Source organism: Paramormyrops kingsleyae, chromosome 5 (genome assembly GCF_048594095.1).
Source record: "Paramormyrops kingsleyae isolate MSU_618 chromosome 5, PKINGS_0.4, whole genome shotgun sequence".
NCBI classification, from domain to species: Eukaryota; Metazoa; Chordata; class Actinopteri; order Osteoglossiformes; family Mormyridae; genus Paramormyrops; species Paramormyrops kingsleyae.
The window spans coordinates 8,518,216-8,533,190 of NC_132801.1; the positions used below are offsets into that span (position 1 = coordinate 8,518,216).

At 42.5% G+C, this 14,975-nt stretch overlaps 1 protein-coding gene and 31 non-coding genes across 32 annotated transcripts; 1 reads left to right on the plus strand and 31 right to left on the minus strand.

Moving 5' to 3' along the window:
• The first annotated feature begins 120 nt into the window (after positions 1–120).
• Positions 121–2,785, plus strand: cby1 (chibby 1, beta catenin antagonist). Its single transcript, XM_023814439.2, has 5 exons — positions 121–374; positions 1,005–1,099; positions 1,195–1,300; positions 1,792–1,904; positions 2,040–2,785. Exons 2-5 carry the CDS (start codon positions 1,022–1,024, stop codon positions 2,118–2,120), a joined length of 378 nt encoding a protein of 125 aa, XP_023670207.1. The 5' UTR covers positions 121–374; positions 1,005–1,021; the 3' UTR covers positions 2,121–2,785.
• Positions 2,786–4,704: 1,919 nt separating this feature from the next.
• trnal-uaa (transfer RNA leucine (anticodon UAA)) lies at positions 4,705–4,815 on the minus strand. The gene is made up of 2 exons: positions 4,778–4,815; positions 4,705–4,750 (listed from the first exon to the last, which is right to left on the minus strand). It is a non-coding gene; the product is annotated as a tRNA-Leu (tRNA).
• A 167-nt stretch (positions 4,816–4,982) lies between these two features.
• trnal-caa (transfer RNA leucine (anticodon CAA)) lies at positions 4,983–5,093 on the minus strand. The gene is made up of 2 exons: positions 5,056–5,093; positions 4,983–5,028 (listed from the first exon to the last, which is right to left on the minus strand). It is a non-coding gene; the product is annotated as a tRNA-Leu (tRNA).
• Positions 5,094–5,260: 167 nt separating this feature from the next.
• trnai-uau (transfer RNA isoleucine (anticodon UAU)) lies at positions 5,261–5,371 on the minus strand. Its single transcript has 2 exons — positions 5,334–5,371; positions 5,261–5,306 (listed from the first exon to the last, which is right to left on the minus strand). It is a non-coding gene; the product is annotated as a tRNA-Ile (tRNA).
• A 445-nt stretch (positions 5,372–5,816) lies between these two features.
• Positions 5,817–5,927, minus strand: trnal-caa (transfer RNA leucine (anticodon CAA)). The gene is made up of 2 exons: positions 5,890–5,927; positions 5,817–5,862 (listed from the first exon to the last, which is right to left on the minus strand). It is a non-coding gene; the product is annotated as a tRNA-Leu (tRNA).
• Positions 5,928–6,094: 167 nt separating this feature from the next.
• trnal-caa (transfer RNA leucine (anticodon CAA)) lies at positions 6,095–6,205 on the minus strand. Its single transcript has 2 exons — positions 6,168–6,205; positions 6,095–6,140 (listed from the first exon to the last, which is right to left on the minus strand). It is a non-coding gene; the product is annotated as a tRNA-Leu (tRNA).
• A 167-nt stretch (positions 6,206–6,372) lies between these two features.
• On the minus strand, positions 6,373–6,483 carry trnal-uaa (transfer RNA leucine (anticodon UAA)). Its single transcript has 2 exons — positions 6,446–6,483; positions 6,373–6,418 (listed from the first exon to the last, which is right to left on the minus strand). It is a non-coding gene; the product is annotated as a tRNA-Leu (tRNA).
• A 213-nt stretch (positions 6,484–6,696) lies between these two features.
• Positions 6,697–6,807, minus strand: trnal-caa (transfer RNA leucine (anticodon CAA)). The gene is made up of 2 exons: positions 6,770–6,807; positions 6,697–6,742 (listed from the first exon to the last, which is right to left on the minus strand). It is a non-coding gene; the product is annotated as a tRNA-Leu (tRNA).
• Positions 6,808–6,974: 167 nt separating this feature from the next.
• trnal-caa (transfer RNA leucine (anticodon CAA)) lies at positions 6,975–7,085 on the minus strand. The gene is made up of 2 exons: positions 7,048–7,085; positions 6,975–7,020 (listed from the first exon to the last, which is right to left on the minus strand). It is a non-coding gene; the product is annotated as a tRNA-Leu (tRNA).
• Positions 7,086–7,252: 167 nt separating this feature from the next.
• Positions 7,253–7,363, minus strand: trnal-caa (transfer RNA leucine (anticodon CAA)). The gene is made up of 2 exons: positions 7,326–7,363; positions 7,253–7,298 (listed from the first exon to the last, which is right to left on the minus strand). It is a non-coding gene; the product is annotated as a tRNA-Leu (tRNA).
• A 167-nt stretch (positions 7,364–7,530) lies between these two features.
• Positions 7,531–7,641, minus strand: trnal-caa (transfer RNA leucine (anticodon CAA)). Its single transcript has 2 exons — positions 7,604–7,641; positions 7,531–7,576 (listed from the first exon to the last, which is right to left on the minus strand). It is a non-coding gene; the product is annotated as a tRNA-Leu (tRNA).
• A 167-nt stretch (positions 7,642–7,808) lies between these two features.
• trnal-uaa (transfer RNA leucine (anticodon UAA)) lies at positions 7,809–7,919 on the minus strand. Its single transcript has 2 exons — positions 7,882–7,919; positions 7,809–7,854 (listed from the first exon to the last, which is right to left on the minus strand). It is a non-coding gene; the product is annotated as a tRNA-Leu (tRNA).
• A 167-nt stretch (positions 7,920–8,086) lies between these two features.
• Positions 8,087–8,197, minus strand: trnal-caa (transfer RNA leucine (anticodon CAA)). Its single transcript has 2 exons — positions 8,160–8,197; positions 8,087–8,132 (listed from the first exon to the last, which is right to left on the minus strand). It is a non-coding gene; the product is annotated as a tRNA-Leu (tRNA).
• A 167-nt stretch (positions 8,198–8,364) lies between these two features.
• On the minus strand, positions 8,365–8,475 carry trnal-caa (transfer RNA leucine (anticodon CAA)). The gene is made up of 2 exons: positions 8,438–8,475; positions 8,365–8,410 (listed from the first exon to the last, which is right to left on the minus strand). It is a non-coding gene; the product is annotated as a tRNA-Leu (tRNA).
• Positions 8,476–8,920: 445 nt separating this feature from the next.
• Positions 8,921–9,031, minus strand: trnal-uaa (transfer RNA leucine (anticodon UAA)). The gene is made up of 2 exons: positions 8,994–9,031; positions 8,921–8,966 (listed from the first exon to the last, which is right to left on the minus strand). It is a non-coding gene; the product is annotated as a tRNA-Leu (tRNA).
• Positions 9,032–9,198: 167 nt separating this feature from the next.
• On the minus strand, positions 9,199–9,309 carry trnal-caa (transfer RNA leucine (anticodon CAA)). Its single transcript has 2 exons — positions 9,272–9,309; positions 9,199–9,237 (listed from the first exon to the last, which is right to left on the minus strand). It is a non-coding gene; the product is annotated as a tRNA-Leu (tRNA).
• Positions 9,310–9,522: 213 nt separating this feature from the next.
• trnal-caa (transfer RNA leucine (anticodon CAA)) lies at positions 9,523–9,633 on the minus strand. Its single transcript has 2 exons — positions 9,596–9,633; positions 9,523–9,568 (listed from the first exon to the last, which is right to left on the minus strand). It is a non-coding gene; the product is annotated as a tRNA-Leu (tRNA).
• Positions 9,634–9,800: 167 nt separating this feature from the next.
• Positions 9,801–9,911, minus strand: trnal-caa (transfer RNA leucine (anticodon CAA)). The gene is made up of 2 exons: positions 9,874–9,911; positions 9,801–9,846 (listed from the first exon to the last, which is right to left on the minus strand). It is a non-coding gene; the product is annotated as a tRNA-Leu (tRNA).
• A 445-nt stretch (positions 9,912–10,356) lies between these two features.
• On the minus strand, positions 10,357–10,467 carry trnal-caa (transfer RNA leucine (anticodon CAA)). Its single transcript has 2 exons — positions 10,430–10,467; positions 10,357–10,402 (listed from the first exon to the last, which is right to left on the minus strand). It is a non-coding gene; the product is annotated as a tRNA-Leu (tRNA).
• Positions 10,468–10,634: 167 nt separating this feature from the next.
• On the minus strand, positions 10,635–10,745 carry trnal-caa (transfer RNA leucine (anticodon CAA)). The gene is made up of 2 exons: positions 10,708–10,745; positions 10,635–10,680 (listed from the first exon to the last, which is right to left on the minus strand). It is a non-coding gene; the product is annotated as a tRNA-Leu (tRNA).
• A 167-nt stretch (positions 10,746–10,912) lies between these two features.
• On the minus strand, positions 10,913–11,023 carry trnal-uaa (transfer RNA leucine (anticodon UAA)). Its single transcript has 2 exons — positions 10,986–11,023; positions 10,913–10,958 (listed from the first exon to the last, which is right to left on the minus strand). It is a non-coding gene; the product is annotated as a tRNA-Leu (tRNA).
• A 167-nt stretch (positions 11,024–11,190) lies between these two features.
• Positions 11,191–11,301, minus strand: trnal-caa (transfer RNA leucine (anticodon CAA)). The gene is made up of 2 exons: positions 11,264–11,301; positions 11,191–11,236 (listed from the first exon to the last, which is right to left on the minus strand). It is a non-coding gene; the product is annotated as a tRNA-Leu (tRNA).
• Positions 11,302–11,651: 350 nt separating this feature from the next.
• On the minus strand, positions 11,652–11,762 carry trnal-caa (transfer RNA leucine (anticodon CAA)). The gene is made up of 2 exons: positions 11,725–11,762; positions 11,652–11,697 (listed from the first exon to the last, which is right to left on the minus strand). It is a non-coding gene; the product is annotated as a tRNA-Leu (tRNA).
• A 167-nt stretch (positions 11,763–11,929) lies between these two features.
• On the minus strand, positions 11,930–12,040 carry trnai-uau (transfer RNA isoleucine (anticodon UAU)). Its single transcript has 2 exons — positions 12,003–12,040; positions 11,930–11,975 (listed from the first exon to the last, which is right to left on the minus strand). It is a non-coding gene; the product is annotated as a tRNA-Ile (tRNA).
• A 445-nt stretch (positions 12,041–12,485) lies between these two features.
• Positions 12,486–12,596, minus strand: trnal-uaa (transfer RNA leucine (anticodon UAA)). The gene is made up of 2 exons: positions 12,559–12,596; positions 12,486–12,531 (listed from the first exon to the last, which is right to left on the minus strand). It is a non-coding gene; the product is annotated as a tRNA-Leu (tRNA).
• Positions 12,597–12,763: 167 nt separating this feature from the next.
• trnal-caa (transfer RNA leucine (anticodon CAA)) lies at positions 12,764–12,874 on the minus strand. The gene is made up of 2 exons: positions 12,837–12,874; positions 12,764–12,809 (listed from the first exon to the last, which is right to left on the minus strand). It is a non-coding gene; the product is annotated as a tRNA-Leu (tRNA).
• Positions 12,875–13,041: 167 nt separating this feature from the next.
• trnal-caa (transfer RNA leucine (anticodon CAA)) lies at positions 13,042–13,152 on the minus strand. The gene is made up of 2 exons: positions 13,115–13,152; positions 13,042–13,087 (listed from the first exon to the last, which is right to left on the minus strand). It is a non-coding gene; the product is annotated as a tRNA-Leu (tRNA).
• A 167-nt stretch (positions 13,153–13,319) lies between these two features.
• Positions 13,320–13,430, minus strand: trnal-caa (transfer RNA leucine (anticodon CAA)). Its single transcript has 2 exons — positions 13,393–13,430; positions 13,320–13,365 (listed from the first exon to the last, which is right to left on the minus strand). It is a non-coding gene; the product is annotated as a tRNA-Leu (tRNA).
• A 167-nt stretch (positions 13,431–13,597) lies between these two features.
• On the minus strand, positions 13,598–13,708 carry trnal-caa (transfer RNA leucine (anticodon CAA)). The gene is made up of 2 exons: positions 13,671–13,708; positions 13,598–13,643 (listed from the first exon to the last, which is right to left on the minus strand). It is a non-coding gene; the product is annotated as a tRNA-Leu (tRNA).
• Positions 13,709–13,875: 167 nt separating this feature from the next.
• Positions 13,876–13,986, minus strand: trnal-caa (transfer RNA leucine (anticodon CAA)). Its single transcript has 2 exons — positions 13,949–13,986; positions 13,876–13,921 (listed from the first exon to the last, which is right to left on the minus strand). It is a non-coding gene; the product is annotated as a tRNA-Leu (tRNA).
• Positions 13,987–14,153: 167 nt separating this feature from the next.
• trnal-caa (transfer RNA leucine (anticodon CAA)) lies at positions 14,154–14,264 on the minus strand. The gene is made up of 2 exons: positions 14,227–14,264; positions 14,154–14,199 (listed from the first exon to the last, which is right to left on the minus strand). It is a non-coding gene; the product is annotated as a tRNA-Leu (tRNA).
• Positions 14,265–14,431: 167 nt separating this feature from the next.
• On the minus strand, positions 14,432–14,542 carry trnai-uau (transfer RNA isoleucine (anticodon UAU)). Its single transcript has 2 exons — positions 14,505–14,542; positions 14,432–14,477 (listed from the first exon to the last, which is right to left on the minus strand). It is a non-coding gene; the product is annotated as a tRNA-Ile (tRNA).
• Positions 14,543–14,975: the final 433 nt, after the last annotated feature.

The following is a 14,975-nucleotide window of genomic DNA, read 5'->3' on the forward strand; positions in this document are numbered from 1 at the left end:
TCATATTATTTTCTTAGCACGACGGCTAATTTATAAAAAGCTAATTTAAATACAGGGTGACGCCATCACCATGGCGACTGCGGAGACTTCCGGACTTAAGCGTTTGTGGGCGCTTCTATTCAATCTTTTGGAGAGGGGTGTCGGAACACTTTAATTACAAAATTTTATAGTATATTTTGTATTACTCTACTCTAAACATAGAAAAATACTATTAAAAATATGTTCTGCTTTCTGCAGATTTGATAAGTGGTAACAACAATAATAATGTAACATATAGAATTTCCATCTAGAACAAGAAAATAGGATTTTCCGTGTTGAATTCAGCCTAGTTGGAGTTGTTTAGAGCATGCTACATTTGTGTTAGAAGACTGCTTGTAAGTTGTTTTACATTATTTAATCTAATATTTGATGTAACGTAATGAAACGCATGCACAAACTGACGGTTTTTCAGTTGCTCGAACTGCGTTTTCGATCCTTTTATGTGCCTTTATCATAGCTAGAAACGGCTTAACGGTGTAACAACTGTTTCTTAGCAAGCGAGATAACACGGCGGCAGTGATACTGTATAACGTTTAGATAGTCTGTCCTTACGGTATTGTCGTCTGCAGATATATGATAAACTTCCTTTTTTGTTAGACAGTTTTCCCGAGCTGTTTCGTTTAATTTTGCCAACGTAAAATTACATCGATAAAGGGATGTACGTGTGCAGGTATTAAGTCGGATTATCCGCTTTGTGGTCTATTTGACCACGGTTTTCTTTTCGTATGTGATAGTCAATGAACAACACACGGCGCAAAATTGTCATTTTAACGTCCAAGACCCTAAATAAAAAGTTAACAAGTCTTACAGGTAACAAGCTGAAAAGCCAGTATCTGCATACCCAATGATGACTCGCCTCGGCATTTCTCACTTCTAAATTTTAATTTAATTCATAGCATGTGTTTAATGGTTTTTGAATTAATTATTGTCGCTTAAATATCGGTTTATTGTACACTGTGTGATAGTGGCTCCCCCACCCACGATGCCTCTGTTCGGCAACACCTTCAGCCCTAAGAAGACCCCTCCTCGGAAGTCCGCCTCTTTGTCCAATCTGCACACAGTAAGCCATCTGGAGTTTATTTCTTCACCCGGGATATGTGAACGCCATGGCAGAACATAATTAATCTCTTGTTGTATTTTTGCTTCTTAACCCAGCTGGACCGGTCCACCAGGGAGATAGAATTAGGTCTGGAGTATGGTGCCCCTGTAATCAACCTTGGTGACCAGAGTTTGAAGTTCGAGGAGGGACAGTGGATCTCAGGTAAAGAGAGAGTATGTTTCTCGAACGCAAACATTGTTGCTGACTTGCCATCCAAGAACAAACTTGGGGTGCAGTGAATCATGGGATTATTGTAGTTGAGGGAGGAAGTAACCAATGCATCCTTGATTTTTGAGGCTAGGCAAGAACGGCATCTGGGGATTTTTTTACTGTCCTCTGTACTTCTGTTCTTGAGTATTGGAACTGGTCTTCAGCAATGGAAAATGATATAAAACAAGAACAGAAATACAGTTAAGTACACATATTGAGAAACACCCAAAATTTTATCCAGAATCACACAAGACATCATTATAATTAGGAAATCCTGAGAGCATCCACTTGCTTTGAAGACTTTAGTAATTCTGATTATAGTGCTATGATTTTGCCTATACTTATGTTTGTGAGTGAATTGGGAGGGTGGCTGTGTCCTGATAAAGAATCCTGGGGTGTGTTCTTCCTCCACCATGGTCTGAACTGTGCGTGTGTCTCCTCAGAGTCCGGAGGCAGTGTGTCAGGGAGGGAAATGCAGAGGCTGAAGAAGCGCAACCTGCAGCTGGAGGAGGAGAACAACCTGCTGAGGCTGAAGGTCGACATCCTGCTGGACATGGTGAGCGGCTGCATCCCACACCACTTCGCTGTGATTCGTTTCCATTTCACTGTGGAAAGACACTTCTTACGTGTGTGTGTGTGTGTGTGTATGGAGGGGATCTCCCTGGTTCTGAAATGGCCTCCTTTTCATCAGCTGTCTGAAACCACAGCTGAGTCTCACCTAATGGAGAAGGAACTTGAAGAGGTGAAGACTCAAAATCGGCGGAAGAAGTGAGAGGGCCTATAGCGGATGAATTCAGTTATAACAGATCTGCCTATTTATGTAAGGATGACATGCAGTGATTTACCACGCTTTTATATAGGTGTATAATGTTTTATATAAAAGCCACATGTGACATTTTTATGTTGCCAGTTGCTGATACGAAGCGTTGAATAGTCTGGGAATGGATTTAGAGAATTAGACCAGCAGGACTGACTGTTGGAAAGGGTTACCTATCTAAGCTGCACTGTATGAGCTGAGCTGATAGAAATGTACCTTGTATTTTTCCAATGCTACATTCCATCACTAATGGGTCACTTTTCAGTTTTGGCCTTTTCTACAAAAGTACAATTTATAAAATGTGCTTTTTTTTATTTATAAATGCTGGACTTAAACAGGTCCATCTGACTGACAGGTTCTGGGTGACAGAACAGTATATTAGGCCTGAGTAAACAGAACAAAAACTCATGAGAGCTAATCCACACACTGCAAGAAGCAAAATTAATAGGGTGCCTTCAGTCCTCTGTTAAGATAATGACTGACAAACACACTCCTTGTCTTGTTCTGTTTAATCTGTTTCCAAACGTTCCAGTGTAGAGAACAAATAATGTTAATATATTTGTTTAGAAACCCACTGTGATGTTTGTTAATGTGATGTCAAATAAATTTTTAAAAATGTACAGCCACCGTTGTATTTTAAAAGCAGTCCCGATTAAGATTGTGGAAATGCTAAAGTCTTGCCATTGTCGTTGACCATGTTACGTTTGACAGGGATTTCAGGCAGCAGTGAGTTATGTAAGGTCCCATTGGCTGAGATGCACATGAGTGCATGCAGCAGTACACAGTCACGGGGATTACGGCATTTAGAAGCGGCATTGGCCAAGATCACCTGTTACTGAACTTGGCGGCCTTCAAACCCCGGCTATCACAGACTAGAAAAACAATAAACGCCAGTACAGAAATGATACAACTACAGACACACAAATATCTGAAACTAAATGTGAATGCAGTCATGTATCTAGCAGTGAGTAATGCATTTTAATAGCCTTAGATGGCTATTGGGGGCTAATATTTTTTATTAAAGGCATAGGCTGTTCATATGAGCATATTCTTGAGTACTATCTAACTGGTACGAATAATTTAGGAGAATTTGCTACATTAGAGTCATTTATGTGTGTTTCAAGTTTTGACTTTTTATGCCCTAGAATCTAGGGCATAAAAAGTCAAAACTTGAAATGTCACGGCCAAAAGAATTAATAAGTCATTATTGTTGTTAGATCTAGGGCCTAGATCTAACAACAATAACGACTTCTTAATTATTTTGGCCATAACATTAGCCTGAATGGATTTGTGTTCAATCTCTTGCTGTTTGCGGCCTCAGTCCTCAGAGAGGAAACCGTTAATGGGTTTATTAAAAAGATGCCTAGTAGTGTTTGATAATGTTAAGCTGTAGCAGAGATTGCTGGATGTATTCTGGCTCCACCTTTCAAGGTCAATCTGAGAGCCCATTATATAAGTAGGAAGGGTTTGGATTGCATTTATAGGAAGGTGTGTGGTGTGGCTGTTTGACTGAAACAAAAACCCCGAGTAAATGTGAAGTGAGATTTGGTGAAAGTGTTTTGGATGGGAAAGGAGCAAGCCTGGGATCAGCTGGGCAAACAGAGCTTGAGGCGAGAAGGAAGAGAGACTAACCTGACCTGTTGTCTCCTGGGAACCTTTTACACTGGCTTCTGTGAGAAATGAAGCGTTGGATGTTCTTGTGACTCCTGGGTGCATCCTGGCACCTGGCTCCTCAGCTGACAGGTAACGGAGTGAGTGGCATCATTTGAAGTTTCACATGCAAGTGAACACAGAGACATCCATCCATTTCTTGTAAATGCCGGTCCTATTTGGGGTCACAGCGGGGTTTGGAGCCTATGAGCGCAAGTCAGGGAGCAACCCAGGATGGGGTGCCAACCCATTGTTGGACATACACACCTATGGGCAATTTGGTGACTAAGCAGCCTCAGCTTGTTTTTGGAATGTGGGTGGGACCAGAGTATCTGGAGGAAACCCCATGACGACAGGGAGAACATGCAAACTCCACACACATGGAATGCAGACAGGGACTCGAACCCAGGTGTGGAAGGCAGCAGTGCTAACCACTGCACCACCATGCCACCCCCACGTTGTGATAGATAATGTATAATAGAATACTCAAGTTATGATTGTCCATACACCGAAATTAGGCTCTCCTGAATAGTGACAGGAACGTTAATCTGTGAAATGACGTCCCCCTTCTGGATTTGAAGTTGATTTGTAGGATGTCTGAAAAATCTCACACATTTCAGTAAAAAGGTAAATCATCAAAACAGTCGGTTCTGTTTGATAAGTAGTACACAGGCATGGCAGCTGCTGCTTTCACCACCAGCATCATCCAGCTGTATGGTGCCACTAGATTTGCCACAGGTGAGTGGGCGTTTCCCGGCAACCCTGCACACTCACCTGTTTTGGTTTGCTTTATTAATCTAATGCAATATTGCATCATTGAATTTTCCAGTCCAAATCTCTCACATCTGTCATTTCTATTCAAATGCTTTGTCAGTCTTCGGGAAGCAAATGTCAGAAGTGGGATTCGAACCCATGCCACTCTTCAGAGACCAGAATGCCCCTTAATTAGGAAGATTGTTTATCTTAAGTCTGGCGCCTTAGACCGCTCGGCCATTCTGACAAATACATAAAAGGAAATCCTTTGACTCATTACCTTCAGCTTTCCCAAAGCTACAACGACTGACAAAATTACATACAGGCTATTTAATACTGATGTAACGTTAACCTGCAGCACTAGGGAAAAACCATTCATTTAGTCAAATGCTTTGTCAGTCTTCGGAAAACACATGTCAGAAGTGGGATTCGAACCCGCGCCTCTCTTCAGAGACCAGAATGCCCCTTAATTAGGAAGGTTGATTACCTTGAGTCTGGCGCCTTAGACCGCTCGGCCATTCTGACAAATACATAAAAGGACATCCTTTGTCTCATTACCTTCAGATTTCCCAAAGCTACAATGACTGACAAAATTACATTCAGGGTATTGAGTACTGATGTAACGTTAGCCTACGGCACTAGGGAAAAACCATTGAGTCGGTCAACCGCTTCGTTAGTCTTCGGGAAGCACATGTCAGAAGTGGGATTTGAACCCACGCCTCTCTTCAGAGACCAGAATGCCCCTTAATTAGGAAGATTGATTATCATAAGTCTGGCACCTTATACCGCTCGGCCATTCTGACAAATACATAAAAGGAACTCCTTTGTCTCATTACCTTTAGATTTCCCAAAGCTACAACGACTGACAAAATTACATACAGGCAATTGAGTACTGATGTAACGTTAACCTACGGCACTAGGGAAAAACCACTGAGTTGGTCAAACGCTTCGTTAGTCTTCGGGAAGCAAATGTCAGAAGTGGGATTCGAATCCACGCCTCTCTTCAGAGACCAGAATGCCCCTTAATTAGGAAGGTTGATTATCTTGAGTCTGGCGCCATAGACCGCTCGGCCATTATGACAAATACATAAAAGGAAATCCTTTGACTCATTACCTTCAGCTTTCCCAAAGCTACAATGACTGACAAAATTACATTCAGCGTATTGAGTACTGATGTAACGTTAGCCTGCGGTACTAGGAAAAAACCATTCAGTTGGTCAAATGCTTTGTCAGTCTTCGGAAAGCACTTGTCAGAAGTGGGATTCGAACCCACGCCTCTCTTCAGAGACCAGAATGCCCCTTAATTAGGAAGGTTGATTATCTTGAGTCTGGCGCCTTAGACCGCTCGGCCATTCTGACAAATACATAAAAGGACATCCTTTGTCTCATTACCTTCAGATTTCCCAAAGCTACAATGACTGACAAAATTACATTCAGGGTATTGAGTACTGATGTAACATTAGCCTACGGCATTAGGGAAAAACCATTGAGTCGGTCAAACGCTTCGTTAGTCTTCGGGAAGCACATGTCAGAAGTGGGATTTGAACCCACGCCTCTCTTCAGAGACCAGAATGCCCCTTAATTAGGAAGGTTGATTATCTTGAGTCTGGCGCCTTAGATCGCTCGGCCATTCTGACAAATACATAAAAGGACATCCTTTGTCTCATTACCTTCAGATTTCCCAAAGCTACAATGACTGACAAAATTAAATACCGGCAATTGAGTACTGATGTAACGTTAATCTACGGCACTAGGGAAAAACCATTGAGTTGGTCAAACGCTTCGTTAGTCTTCGGGAAGCAAATGTCAGAAGTGGGATTCGAACCCATGCCACTCTTCAGAGACCAGAATGCCCCTTAATTAGGAAGATTGTTTATCTTAAGTCTGGCGCCTTAGACCGCTCGGCCATTCTGACAAATACACAAAAGGCAATCCTTTGACTCATTACCTTCAGCTTTCCCAAAGCTACAACGACTGACAAAATTACATACAGGCTATTTAATACTGATGTAACGTTAACCTGACAAAATTAAATACCGGCTATTGAGTACTGATGTAACGTTAATCTACAGCACTAGGGAAAAACCATTGAGTCGGTCAAACGCTTCGTTAGTCTTCGGGAAGCACATGTCAGAAGTGGGATTCGAACCCACGCCTCTCTTCAGAGACCAGAATGCCCCTTAATTAGGAAGGTTGATTACCTTGAGTCTGGCGCCATAGACCGCTCGGCCATTATGACAAATACATAAAAGGAAATCCTTTGACTCATTACCTTCAACTTTCCCAAAGCTACAATGACTGACAAAATTACATTCAGGGTATTGAGTACTGATGTAACATTAGCCAACGATACTAGGGAAAAACCATTCAGTTGGTCAAATGCTTTGTCAGTCTTCGGAAAACACATGTCAGAAGCGGGATTCGAACCCACGCCTCTCTTCAGAGACCAGAATGCCCCTTAATTAGGAAGGTCGATTACCTTGAGTCTGGCGCCTTAGACCGCTCGGCCATTCTGACAAATACATAAATGGACATCCTTTGTCTCATTACCTTCAGATTTCCCAAAGCTACAATGACTGACAAAATTAAATGCCGGCTATTGAGTACTGATGTAACGTTAATCTACGGCACTAGGGAAAAACCATTGAGTCGGTCAACCGCTTCGTTAGTCTTCGGGAAGCACATGTCAGAAGTGGGATTTGAACCCACACCTCTCTTCAGAGACCAGAATGCCCCTTAATTAGGAAGGTTGATTATCTTGAGTCTGGCGCCTTAGACCGCTCGGCCATTCTGACAAAAACATAAAAGGACATCCTTTGTCTCATTACCTTCAGATTTCCCAAAGCTACAATGACTGACAAAATTAAATACCGGCTATTGAGTACTGATGTAACGTTAATCTACGGTACTAGGGAAACACCATTCAGTTGGTCAAATGCTTTGTCAGTCTTCGGAAAACACATGTCAGAAGTGGGATTCGAACCCACGCCTCTCTTCAGAGACCAGATTGCCCCTTAATTAGGAAGGTTGATTATCTTGAGTCTGGCGCCTTAGACCGCTCGGCCATTCTGACAAATACATAAAAGGACATCCTTTGTCTCATTACCTTCAGATTTCCCAAAGCTACAATGACTGACAAAATTACATACAGGCTATTGAGTACTGATGTAACGTTAACCTACGGCACTAGGGAAAAACCATTGAGTTGGTCAAACGCTTCGTTAGTCTTCGGGAAGCAAATGTCAGAAGTGGGATTCGAACCCACGCCACTCTTCAGAGACCAGAATGCCCCTTAATTAGGAAGATTGTTTATCTTAAGTCTGGCGCCTTAGACCGCTCGGCCATTCTGACAAATACATAAAAGGAAATCCTTTGACTCATTACCTTCAGCTTTCCCAAAGCTACAACGACTGACAAAATTGCATACAGGCTATTTAATACTGATGTAACGTTAACCTGCAGCACTAGGGAAAAACCATTCATTTAGTCAAATGCTTTGTCAGTCTTCGGAAAACACATGTCAGAAGTGGGATTCGAACCCGCGCCTCTCTTCAGAGACCAGAATGCCCCTTAATTAGGAAGGTTGATTACCTTGAGTCTGGCGCCTTAGACCGCTCGGCCATTCTGACAAATACATAAAAGGACATCCTTTGTCTCATTACCTTCAGATTTCCCAAAGCTACAATGACTGACAAAATTACATTCAGGGTATTGAGTACTGATGTAACGTTAGCCTACGGCACTAGGGAAAAACCATTGAGTCGGTCAACCGCTTCGTTAGTCTTCGGGAAGCACATGTCAGAAGTGGGATTTGAACCCACGCCTCTCTTCAGAGACCAGAATGCCCCTTAATTAGGAAGGTTGATTATCTTGAGTCTGGCGCCTTAGACCGCTCGGCCATTCTGACAAATACATAAAAGGACATCCTTTGTCTCATTACCTTTAGATTTCCCAAAGCTACAATGACTGACAAAATTAAATACCGGCAATTGAGTACTGATGTAACGTTAATCTACGGCACTAGGGAAAAACCATTGAGTTGGTCAAACGCTTCGTTAGTCTTCGGGAAGCAAATGTCAGAAGTGGGATTCGAACCCATGCCACTCTTCAGAGACCAGAATGCCCCTTAATTAGGAAGGTTGATTATCTTGAGTCTGGCGCCATAGACCGCTCGGCCATTATGACAAATACATAAAAGGAAATCCTTTGACTCACTACCTTCAGCTTTCCCAAAGCTACAATGACTGACAAAATTACATTCAGCGTATTGAGTACTGATGTAACGTTAGCCTGCGGTACTAGGAAAAAACCGTTCAGTTGGTCAAATGCTTTGTCAGTCTTCGGAAAGCACTTGTCAGAAGTGGGATTCGAACCCACGCCTCTCTTCAGAGACCAGAATGCCCCTTAATTAGGAAGGTTGTTTATCTTAAGTCTGGCGCCTTAGACCGCTCGGCCATTCTGACAAATACATAAAAGGAAATCCTTTGACTCATTACCTTCAGCTTTCCCAAAGCTACAACGACTGACAAAATTACATACAGGCTATTTAATACTGATGTAACGTTAACCTGCAGCACTAGGGAAAAACCATTCATTTAATGAAATGCTTTGTCAGTCTTCGGAAAACACATGTCAGAAGTGGGATTCGAACCCACGCCTTTCTTCAGAGACCAGAATGCCCCTTAATTGGGAAGGTTGATTACTTTGAGTCTGGCGCCATAGACCACTCGGCCATTATGACAAATACATAGAAGGAAATCCTTTGACTCATTACCTTCAGCTTTCCCAAAGCTACAACGACTGACAAAATTACATTCAGGCTATTTAATACTGATGTAACGTTAACCTGACAAAATTAAATACCGGCTATTGAGTACTGATGTAACGTTAATCTACTGCACTAGGGAAAAACCATTGAGTCGGTCAAACGCTTCGTTAGTCTTCGGGAAGCACATGTCAGAAGTGGGATTCGAACCCACGCCTCTCTTCAGAGACCAGAATGCCCCTTAATTAGGAAGGTTGATTACCTTGAGTCTGGCGCCATAGACCGCTCGGCCATTATGACAAATACATAAAAGGAAATCCTTTGACTCATTACCTTCAACTTTCCCAAAGCTACAATGACTGACAAAATTACATTCAGGGTATTGAGTACTGATGTAACATTAGCCTACGGTACTAGGGAAAAACCATTCAGTTGGTCAAATGCTTTGTCAGTCTTCGGAAAACACATGTCAGAAGTGGGATTCGAACCCACGCCTCTCTTCAGAGACCAGAATGCCCCTTAATTAGGAAGGTTGATTACCTTGAGTCTGGCGCCTTAGACCGCTCGGCCATTCTGACAAATACATAAATGGACATCCTTTGTCTCATTACCTTCAGATTTCCCAAAGCTACAATGACTGACAATATTAAATGCCGGCTATTGAGTACTGATGTAACGTTAATCTACGGCACTAGGGAAAAACCATTGAGTCGGTCAACCGCTTCGTTAGTCTTCGGGAAGCACATGTCAGAAGTGGGATTCGAGCCCACACCTCTCTTCAGAGACCAGAATGCCCCTTAATTGGGAAGGTTGATTACCTTGAGTCTGGCGCCATAGACCGCTCGGCCATTATGACAAATACATAAAAGGAAATCCTTTGACTCATTACCTTCAACTTTCCCAAAGCTACAATGACTGACAAAATTACATTCAGGGTATTGAGTACTGATGTAACATTAGCCTACGGTACTAGGGAAAAACCATTCAGTTGGTCAAATGCTTTGTCAGTCTTCGGAAAACACATGTCAGAAGCGGGATTCGAACCCACGCCTCTCTTCAGAGACCAGAATGCCCCTTAATTAGGAAGATTGATTACCTTGAGTCTGGCGCCTTAGACCGCTCGGCCATTCTGACAAATACATAAATGGACATCCTTTGTCTCATTACCTTCAGATTTCCCAAAGCTACAATGACTGACAAAATTAAATGCCGGCTATTGAGTACTGATGTAACGTTAATCTACGGCACTAGGGAAAAACCATTGAGTCGGTCAACCGCTTCGTTAGTCTTCGGGAAGCACATGTCAGAAGTGGGATTTGAACCCACACCTCTCTTCAGAGACCAGAATGCCCCTTAATTAGGAAGGTTGATTACCTTGAGTCTGGCGCCTTAGACCGCTCGGCCATTCTGACAAATACATAAAAGGAAATCCTTTGACTCATTACCTTCAGCTTTCCCAAAGCTACAATGATTGACAAAATTACATACAGGCTATTGAGTACTGATGCAACGTTAATCTACGGCACTAGGGAAAACCCATTGAGTCGGTCAAACGCTTCGTTAGTCTTCGGGAAGCAAATGTCAGAAGTGGGATTCGAACCCACGCCTCTCTTCAGAGACCAGAATGCCCCTTAATTAGGAAGGTTGATTATCTTAAGTCTGGCACCTTAGACCGCTCGGCCATTCTGACAAATACATAAAAGGAAATCCTTTGTCTCATTACCTTCAGATTTCCCAAAGCTACAATGACTGACAAAATTAAATACCGGCTATTGAGTACTGATGTAACGTTAATCTACAGCACTAGGGAAAAACCATTGAGTCGGTCAAACACTTCGTTAGTCTTCGGGAAGCACATGTCAGAAGTGGGATTCGAACCCACGCCTCTCTTCAGAGACCAGAATGCCCCTTAATTAGGAAGGTTGATTACCTTGAGTCTGGCGCCTTAGACCGCTCGGCCATTCTGACAAATACATAAAAGGACATCCTTTGTCTCATTACCTTCAGATTTCCCAAAGCTACAACGACAGACAAAATTACATACAGAAGTGGGGTACGAACCCACGCCTCTCTTCAAAGACCAGAATGCCCCTTAATTAGGAAGATTGTTTATCTTAAGTCTGGCGCCTTAGACCGCTCGGCCATTCTGACAAATACACAAAAGGCAATCCTTTGACTCATTACCTTCAGCTTTCCCAAAGCTACAACGACTGACAAAATTACATACAGGCTATTTAATACTGATGTAACGTTAACCTGCAGCACTAGGGAAAAACCATTCATTTAATCAAATGCTTTGTCAGTCTTCGGATAACACATGTCTGAAGTGGGGTTCGAACCCACGCCTCTCTTCAGAGACCAGAATGCCCCTTAATTAGGAAGGTTGATTACCTTGAGTCTGGCGCCTTAGACCGCTCGGCCATTCTGACAAATACATAAAAGGAAATCCTTTGACTCATTACCTTCAGCTTTCCCAAAGCTACAACGACAGACAAAATTGCATACAGGCTATTGAGTACTGATGTAACGTTAGCCTACGGTACTAGGGAAACACCATTCAGTTGGTCAAATGCTTTGTCAGTCTTCGGAAAACACATGTCAGAAGTGGGATTCGAACCCACGCCTCTCTTCAAAGACCAGAATGCCCCTTAATTAGGAAGATTGATTATCATAAGTCTGGCACCTTATACCGCTCGGCCATTCTGACAAATACATAAAAGAAAATCCTTTGTCTCATTACCTTTAGATTTCCCAAAGCTACAACGACTGACAAAATTACATACAGGCAATTGAGTACTGATGTAACGTTAACCTACGGCACTAGGGAAAAACCATTGAGTTGGTCAAACGCTTCGTTAGTCTTCGGGAAGCAAATGTCAGAAGTGGGATTCGAACCCACGCCTCTCTTCAGAGACCAGAATGCCCCTTAATTAGGAAGGTTGATTACCTTGCGTCTGGCGCCATAGACCGCTCGGCCATTATGACAAATACATAAAAGGAAATCCTTTGACTCATTACCTTCAGCTTTCCCAAAGCTACAATGACTGACAAAATTACATTCAGCGTATTGAGTACTGATGTAACGTTAGCCTACGGTACTAGGAAAAAACCATTCAGTTGGTCAAATGCTTTGTCAGTCTTCGGAAAGCACTTGTCAGAAGTGGGATTCGAACCCACGCCTCTCTTCAGAGACCAGAATGCCCCTTAATTAGGAAGGTTGTTTATCTTAAGTCTGGCGCCTTAGACCGCTCGGCCATTCTGACAAATACATAAAAGGAAATCCTTTGACTCATTACCTTCAGCTTTCCCAAAGCTACAACGACTGACAAAATTACATACAGGCTATTTAATACTGATGTAACGTTAACCTGCAGCACTAGGGAAAAACCATTCATTTAATGAAATGCTTTGTCAGTCTTCGGAAAACACATGTCAGAAGTGGGATTCGAACCCACGCCTCTCTTCAGAGACCAGAATGCCCCTTAATTGGGAAGGTTGATTACCTTGAGTCTGGCGCCATAGACCGCTCGGCCATTATGACAAATACATAGAAGGAAATCCTTTGACTCATTACCTTCAGCTTTCCCAAAGCTACAATGACTGACAAAATTACATTCAGGGAATTGAGTACTGATGTAACGTTAGCCTACGGTACTAGGGAAAAACCGTTCAGTTGGTCAAATGCTTTGTCAGTCTTCGGAAAGCACATGTCAGAAGTGGGATTCGAACCCACGCCTCTCTTCAGAGACCAGAATGCCCCTTAATTAGGAAGATTGTTTATCTTGAGTCTGGCGCCTTAGACCGCTCGGCCATTCTGACAAATACATAAAAGGAAATCCTTTGACTCATTACCTTCAGTTTTCCCAAAGCTACAATGACTGACAAAATTACATTCAGGGTATTGAGTACTGATGTAACGTTAGCCTACGGTACTAGGGAAAAACCATTCAGTTGGTCAAATGCTTTGTCAGTCTTCGGAAAGCACATGTCAGAAGTGGGATTCGAACCCACGCCTCTCTTCAGAGACCAGAATGCCCCTTAATTAGGAAGGTTGATTATCTTGAGTCTGGCGCCTTAGACCGCTCGGTCATTCTGACAAACACATAAAACGAAATCCTTTGTCTCATTACCTTCAGATTTCCCAAAGCTACAATGACTGACAAAATTACATTCAGGGTATTGAATACTGATGTAACGTTAGCCTACGGTACTAGGGAAAAACCATTCAGTTGGTCAAATGCTTTGCCAGTCTTCGGGAAGCACATGTCAGAAGTGGGATTCGAACCCACGCCTCTCTTCAGAGACCAGAATGCCCCTTAATTAGGAAGGTTGATTACCTTGAGTCTGGCGCCATAGACCGCTCGGCCATTCTAACAAATACATAAAAGGAAATCCTTTGACTCATTACCTTCAGCTTTCCCAAAGCTACAACGACTGACAAAATTACATTCAGGCTATTTAATACTGATGTAACGTTAACCTGCAGCACTAGGGAAAAACTATTCATTTAATCAAATGCTTTGTCAGTCTTCGGAAAACACATGTCAGAAGTGGGATTCGAACCCACGCCTCTCTTCAGAGACCAGAATGCCCCTTAATTAGGAAGGTAGATTACCTTGAGTCTGGCGCCTTAGACCGCTCGGCCATTCTGACAAATACATAAAAGGACATCCTTTGTCTCATTACCTTCATATTTCCCAAAGCTACAATGACTGACAAAATTAAATACCGGCAATTGAGTACTGATGTAACGTTAATCAACGGCACTAGGGAAAAACCATTGAGTTGGTCAAACGCTTCGTTAGTCTTCGGGAAGCAAATGTCAGAAGTGGGATTCGAACCCACGCCTCTCTTCAGAGACCAGAATGCCCCTTAATTAGGAAGGTTGATTATTTTGAGTCTGGCGCCTTAGACCGCTCGGCCATTCTGACAAATACATAAAAGGACATCCTTTGTCTCATTACCTTCAGATTTCCCAAAGCTACAACGACAGACAAAATTACATACAGGCTATTGAGTACTGATGTAACGTTAGCCTACGGTACTAGGGAAAAACCATTCAGTTGGTCAAATGCTTTGTCAGTCTTCGGAAAACACATGTCAGAAGTGGGATTCGAACCCACGCCTCTCTTCAGAGACCAGAATGCCCCTTAATTAGGAAGATTGATTATCATAAGTCTGGCACCTTATACCGCTCGGCCATTCTGACAAATACATAAAAGGAAATCCTTTGTCTCATTACCTTTAGATTTCCCAAAGCTACAACGACTGACAAAATTACATACAGGCTATTTAATACTGATGTAACGTTAACCTGCAGCACTAGGGAAAAACCATTCATTTAATCAAATGCTTTGTCAGTCTTCGGAAAGCACATGTTAGAAGTGGGATTTGAACCCACGCCTCTCTTCAGAGACCAGAATGCCCCTTAATTAGGAAGGTTGATTACCTTGAGTCTGGCGCCATAGACCGCTCGGCCATTATGACAAATACATGAAAGGAAATCCTTTGACTCATTACCTTCAGCTTTCTCAAAGCTACAACGACTGACAAAATTACATTCAGGCTATTTAATACTGATGTAACGTTAACCTGCAGCACTAGGGAAAAACCATTCATTTAAACAAATGCTTTGTCAGTCT